Genomic DNA, 7,584 nt, shown 5'->3' with positions numbered 1-7,584 from the left:
GTAAAACTCTAGCTAATGTTTTTATTCATTTAATGTGGACTATAAAGTCTGTTAATTGTTGTAAGCCGTGCATATTGTGTTGCAAGTCAGGTTAAGGTCCTTAAACATTTAATTATTGTGGATAACAAACAAAAACAACAACGAAAACATTTTGTTGTTATTTTTTCTTCGCAATCATTTTACAAAATGGAAAATATGTTTTCATTGTGTAATTATATAACAAAAACAAAATGCATCAGAAAAAAAAAATATAACAATGGAAACACATTTTTATTGCACAATTTCTCAAGCCTACAATGAAAATATGTTTTCATTACATAAATGGTGGTGACCAACAAATAGCACAACGAAAACACACACTTCTCTTGTGTAATTTTAAAAAATGTACAACATAAATGTATTTCCATTTTGTAAATGAAGGGTGAAAAAAATAACAAAGTAATTGTAATTCCATCGCCCACTTGTTCAACAGAATCATAATTCCGTTGTTAATTGTTTTTTCACCCCCATTTGCAAAACAAAAACATGTTTCCATTTTGTTTCCATTTTGTTTCTTGCTAAGGAGCAATTCAGGAATACAACGAAAAGGTGCCCACATGAGTAGTGCCAATAGCAAAAGTGATAGTGCCAATAGCAATACCCTTAATTGAACTTATTTAATTAAGAGGTTGTTAGATGTTGAAGACTAAGCCAAAATGAAGTAGACATGACAGTTGAAGTAGAGATAAAAAAAGGGACTTGAAGATCATGGGATTAAATTGTCGGATGGATTCAATAATTATAGGCAATTGTTATAGAAAATTTTCCTATAAATATTCAATATGTAGCAACTGATACGGCTCTTCAATCAAATTCAAATCAACTTACTTATCTTATTGTCTTTAATTTGTTACCGTTTTATTGCCTTTGTCGCTTTTCAATTTATATATCTTATCATTTAGCAATTTAGTTTCATCACCAACACCAAACACTTCCTTTAGTAGTTTAGGAACTCATAGTTGAAGAACAAATTTCCTTCTTCAACGTTAATTGTCTAATCTTTATTTTGGAATCCTGTTGAAGCTTTTAGCCAATCCAATCAATTAATTTTTACACGACAACAAAATTGGCATGCGCTGTGGGACTGGAGTAGGTGAATTGATTGCCAAATTTGAATCAGAGGTCAAGTTAATTCGATCTATACAAGAGAAATGGCATCAACACAAAAGAAGACATGCAGTAGAAAGATCACAAAATCCATGACACTTAATAACAACACCATCAACACCGATGTCAAACATGTCTACTTCTCTTGTCGTTCCAACTATTGATGTCATGATGGTGGGAAGAAAGGCACATGTTGTGATGACAACATCATTCATTAGGTAATAAATCGGTCTAGAAATTCATGATATCATGTACCAAGTCTCCAAACAACTTACCAATATTGCCAAACCAATGGTACAAAATGAGTCCACCATGCAAAGGGATTGAATAATAAATTGTCTAAATCGGTTGAGAGTTTGGCAACATCCTCGACACATGGATAGAATATTCAGCCGACTCAATGCAAAAGGAAAATTATGAATTCCAACAAGGCCCTTCTACAAGAATATCGCAATTTGGAGTGCCTACAACTTTAGTTCGGTCAAATGTGATACAACCGAATATGGCATTGCTGGGACCACCAGTTGGGGGGTTCAACTTGAAGTGAATCAATCGGTCACTAGAAGGGAGGTTAAATAGTGACCCTTTATTTGGCTCTTTTTGCAATAGCTCACTAGCTTTTGAATCTTTTCCCAAGTTGTTCTACTTTGGGAATCAGAAGGCTAGTATGAGCAACCTGTTTCCCCACAAGTACTTGGATAAATGATGAGTACTATGACAAACCACTAAGTAAATTAGTTGTTTGCTGCTTTAGAACCTACTTGCAAATGATACAAAATATGTTAACAATAGTTTTTGGTTCTCACTTGGTTGCATTGAGTAAGAGTTTCTTCTTAATGATAAAATAGTTTTATAAAAAAACACCTTGATCAAAGATCAAGTTTTAAGTTACAAGATAGGATTTTGTAAAAATAGATTTTTTATGATCACAGCAACAATAAATAAGGAGAATTAAGAGAGGAAACAACAACCAATGATTTATACTAGTTCACCCAACATGGACTACGTCTAGTCCCTACAACTATAGGCTTTCCACTAAGACCAATCACCTTGGTATTCTTTCTTTCCCCAAGCCTCCCCAAGCTCCTACAATTGGGTATTCTTTCATTCCTGAGCCTTCCCAAGCTCATATAATCAGTATTCTCCAAACCTCTAAGCTCACCCAAGTATTCTTTCAACAAGCCTCTCTAGGCTTAATCCTCAGTAGTACCTGCTACTGGACAAACACAACATGTGTTCCCTAGGCCCTATATAAGAAGCCAGATTCACCCGACTGCTCTTCCTAGCTAATGCTCTTTAGCAGCACCTGTACTGGACACACGACCACCTGGCTCCTATCATAAGATCCACCCCTATTTGTAAAGAGAGAAAAGTATCACCCAAGTGAGAGGGGAAGGGTTATGTAATGAAGAAGGTTTCTTAAGTTTGTCTAAAAAAATTGTAACATTAAGTTCCTCAATTTTATTTTAAAAACTTGTAATATTATTTGAGATAATGAAAATATTTTGAAATATATTCTCGTGAATGTAGGTAAATAGTGTCAAATCACATTAAATTTGTGTACTTTCACTTTTTTTATTTGTGGTATTTGTTTGTATGTTTTATTTAAGATCTCTTGGATGTGTGAGTAATTTCTTTTTTATTTTTTTCAGTAGTAGGTATATAATTTTTGGCATGTGAAAGCACATACATTTATCTTTGGATTCATTTTTTATTGCTTGTTTTATATCTTGATATTTTCGAAAATTACCGTCATGGTATCACTTGATTATTATCCCCACAATCAAAATTCAATATTTTCTTGACCATATAACTCCAAAATTAAATTACAACATAAATTGAAAGTTCGAAGATAAAAAAAAATGGAAATGCAGAAATAAATTTTGTTGCATTATAATATATGTACAACATGGAGTATTCTCATAAAATTTTAAAAGACAGAAGATTGAACTAGTTGGATTTATCTTTACACGCAATCATGTAAACCATTAAACAATACTAGCATAACATGTGGTGCAACGCACTGAGGCAGATTCTGCTTCATCTTGAAGAAAATAGGATATAGACAGAGACCTATATAAAAATTTATATGTACGTAATATATATATATATATATATATATATATATATATATATATATATATATATATATATTAAAAACAACTTTCTGGCGCCAGTGTTCCGGTGCTCGTCCCATCAATGTTCTTACATGATGACGTTGCAGCTTTGTTCTTGTAGGTTAGGTTTACATCATGCAATTTGATCCCTTGACATGGATTACTTGGGCTGCAATCAAATGTTACTGCCTCTGGTGTTGCTGAACTTCCATTTATGTTCAAATATGTAATTTGGCTGATCTTAATTCCTGAAGTCTGTCAAATATAACATATTTGTTATTCCAACAAAAAAAATTGTATATATACCTGTAACTTTAATTTGCTTGTTAATTAATTTAATTTCGAAATAATTAATTATTTATGATTACCTGGCCAGGACAACCTTGATTGTTGGGGCAGTAGTTCTGATCTATGATGATGGGATTCTCAACATTGTCCATTATAATGTTTTGGAACAGAACATTCCTAACGAACCCGTTGCTTGGTCTGGCCCATGTCTTTATCCTCACCCCATTATCCGAGCCAGAGAAGATGGCATTCGTCAGAGTCACATTTTCTACTCCTTTTTCGTCCAGTTTTTGCCCCAAACTTCCAATGCTGTGTTTGTTGTACAATTTTGTATAGAATTAATTATACTATTTATACAATTAATATTTTATAACATTCTGCATAATTTTTATCCATCCTTCTTCATTATACCACTCATCTTATTTCACACTTCTTTCTCTTTTCTTCCTATCTTTCTCATGATTGTAAAAAAAATTCTGGGGATCGGTTAATTAGTACAAAATTTTTTCTTCTTTTTTTAGGAAAATAAAAATGTTTGAGTTAGGTCTAATTTTTTCTTGTATGTATATATTCTACATAACCAGGATTTACTTGGTTCAATTTGTTTTAGAAAACTAATCATTTATCTTTTATTAGATTGTGAGGGATTTTTAATTTAAGAAGATCAATAATTATTGCTCAAAAAAAAAAAAGAATCAATTATCTTTTACTTTTCTCATTTTTTTCTCTAGTTTTTTTTTTTTTATTATTCAGGTCAAAGACTAGCCAGATTAACTTCAACTCTTGTTTTCTAAATCAGCTTTTCAACATTTTGAAATAATAAAATCACTTTTTATAAAGATCATTGTTAAATTAGTATTTTGCAATTTTTATGTTTACTTCTCCAGATCTAATAAAATAAAGCTTGTTTTAAAGTACAACATAATATCTTGTTGATGCTTACCTTACGCCATGACCAGGACCACATTTTATGTGGGACATGAAGATGTTGTAGGTGGCATCACCAATGGATATGCAGTCATCACCAGTTTGCAAGGTACACCCATTAATGGTAACCCCAGTTGAGCGTTCAACATGAATGCCATCGGTGTTAGGGCTCTGGTCTGGTGCAATAAGCCTCACATTTTTAACAAGAACATTGTTGCAAGCGTTGATCACAATGTGACTTAGCTGGCTGTTGATTGAAGTTATGCCACTAACCACCAAGTTATTCACCCAGTTGAATGTCATTGACTGCAATTATTAGCATGTATTCAGTCGTAAATAATATTCACTGATTAAACATAATATTCTAGTTCCAGTTAAAATATAAATTACAAAATTCTTTCAACACATTCTTAGTCAGCCAAAATTTATAGAACTTACGATTTACCAAATATAACACATTAAATTTGTTAAATAAAGAATGGGACTTACATGATTTGAGTATTAGTCTTAATAAAGTTAAATCAATAGTAAAAATCATGCTTAAAAATGAAGTTATAGAATGTATTGCTACTAACATTTCTTATTAAATAGACTTAAATATATTTTTACTTGATCAAATTTTGATTTTGTTCTTTAATAAAAAAATTTAATTTTAGTCCTTCATAATTTTAAAATTTTGTCTTAAGTTCATAAAATATTATTTAAATTACGTTATTTCATAATTTAAAGTGTTATCTAAACAAGTTTACCTAAAATAAGATTTTAAATTAATCAGAGACTAACAATGAAAAAAAAAATTAGAAACAAAAGAAAAATTCAATCATTTACCAACAAAGAAAAATATATTTAATTCTATTAAATATTATACATGTATTTCTTAGACAACATAAACAACATAGCAATAAGCACAAGTCATGAAAAAGTCTTTAACATACCCTTGCTCCAACGGGGCAACTCTTTCCAGATCTCCTGCAATTCCAGAAACCAGCCCCTTTAGCATCCAATCTCCCACCAGAAACAACGAGATTATCCACATGATTGAACAAAATCCAAAATCCAGAATTTCCTAGTGCATGGTAATCTTCAGAAGCCACAAGAGTCCCAGCTATGAGGAATGTGACCTTCCTCTTGCATGGACCTCGAAAATTAGTGTTTTTCAGCAAGTACCTCCCTTTAGGCACAAAAATAGTGGCAGGATTGAGACTAGTACATGCTGATTGCCAAGACTTTATGAATGGTTCAGTGGAGTCAGTTTTTCCATCCGGTTTTGCCCCAAACTTGACCACATTGTATGTAGAAGTTGGAGCTGCATCGGAAAAGCCTAACAAAACACTGCATAAGATGCATGACATAACCAAGAATAGAGTTTCAACAACCCTTGCCATTTTTTAACTTCTAGGTATGTTCCCGACTATGTAATGTGGAAAATGCTCTATAAGAAATTAAGAATATTGAGAGTTATGGTTTAATTTTGTGTGTGTGCTTATTGATACTTGAACTGAACTGAGATATAGTTGAAGATGTTAGAATTAATGCAACATGAAATATATATATATATAGACAAATACTAGTAAATGATAAGTGCTTATTTAGCATTTGCTTCCATATAATGCAAGTCAACTATACATTGAATACAGAATCTTAGCAACAAAGTTAAAATATGATATGAACGTGCCTTCATGAAGGCACGTAATTGCTTTGATAAATAAAACCGTAGATAAATCATCCTCGTAAGATAAGATTTTGGATGAGCATGCATGTGAGGCCGCGATGTCTTTGCTTAACTAAAAGGGTTTAATTTACTTGATAAAATTTCCAACTATACTTTAATCAAGCTTGAAATAGTACCAAAACATATATGTAATTAAGAAAATAAGGCATAGATAATCAAATATTATTATTTTGTGCAGTATAATCAAAGGCATAGAAAATGCATACAATGAGTTGAATCCGCAAAATCAAGCACTGTGTATTAAATTATGTGCTACTCCACATATAGTCGATAGTTTAATTTCAAAGAGTCAAGTTTTGAGCTTTGAGTATTATATACGATGAATAAAGAAAAACCGGCCGTTGCTCGTAAACAAGGCCGTACAAGTATGCTGCAGCCGTATTGCTTGCACTTAGAACTTCGAACTGCGCAGTCGAATTGCTTACGGCCCAAAATTTGAATGTTTGTGGTTACGCTAATTTTTCGTTTCATTGAAAATAATTAGCTTATTTTGGAGATGAATTAATCCTTACTCTATACTACAATGTATATGACGCGTTACACACATTATTTTTTTTGTTGATTCAGATAAAATTTTAAAATACAAATTAAACTAAAAATAAATAAATTTAAAATTAAGAAGGGAGACACATCCAATTATTCAAATATATAAGTAAAATGGAAAAGTATTTTAGAATTGGAAATAAAAAGAAAAAGTTTTCAGACACAATTAAATAACTTTTTAGTACCTAATATGTAAAGGTTGTTTTCATTTTGATCCTCTTAATTTTTTTTTCTTATTTCGGTTCCTATATTTTTTTTCTTAGTTTCATGTTAATTTGCTCCTTATGCTTATTAAGCAATGGCATAACTAACAAAAATTGAAAAGCAAGTCCGATGTTTCCAAAATAAAAAGAACTAAATAGAATAATATTAAAAGGACCTATATCAAAAACTAAAATGAAACAAAAATAAAAATTATAGAGACCAAAATAAGAATAGAAATTTTTTCTTAAGAGGATCCAAACGAGAAAATAACCTTATATGGATAAAAGAGAGTTGTTTAATTCAAATTAAAATTAATTAGTTTGATAGTTTAGTTGTGATTTGAAATGAACTAAAAAAACTAAACATAAAAATAAAAAAAATGGTTAAAATTTAAATAAAATAGAATATTTAATGCAAAATAAAAAATTGGAAAGTAGTTATTAATTTGAAAACTTATGAAAAATATTAAATATCAATGAAATTACATGCCTTACGAAGAAAAATATAGGAAGTATGATTTACACTCATATAAGGTAGATTGATCTCCTCCACAAGTGAGAGACTCAACATTATTAGTAGAGTTATACTGGTTTATATGTTTTTACTTCTTGTATGATACTGATATTT

At 30.9% G+C, this 7,584-nt stretch overlaps 1 protein-coding gene across 1 annotated transcript; it reads right to left on the bottom strand.

Moving 5' to 3' along the window:
• Positions 1-2,518: 2,518 nt before the first annotated feature.
• LOC100797183 (polygalacturonase) lies at positions 2,519-5,978 on the bottom strand. Its single transcript, XM_003517922.3, has 4 exons — positions 5,414-5,978; positions 4,495-4,784; positions 3,632-3,860; positions 2,519-3,518 (listed from the first exon to the last, which is right to left on the bottom strand). Exons 1-4 carry the CDS (start codon positions 5,861-5,863, stop codon positions 3,300-3,302), a joined length of 1,188 nt encoding a protein of 395 aa, XP_003517970.1. The 5' UTR covers positions 5,864-5,978; the 3' UTR covers positions 2,519-3,299.
• Positions 5,979-7,584: the final 1,606 nt, after the last annotated feature.

Source organism: Glycine max, chromosome 1 (assembly GCF_000004515.6).
Source record: "Glycine max cultivar Williams 82 chromosome 1, Glycine_max_v4.0, whole genome shotgun sequence".
NCBI classification, from domain to species: Eukaryota; Viridiplantae; Streptophyta; class Magnoliopsida; order Fabales; family Fabaceae; genus Glycine; species Glycine max.
Note: the sequence above shows the minus strand (reverse complement) of the source record. Positions and strands in the feature narration are given on the sequence as shown.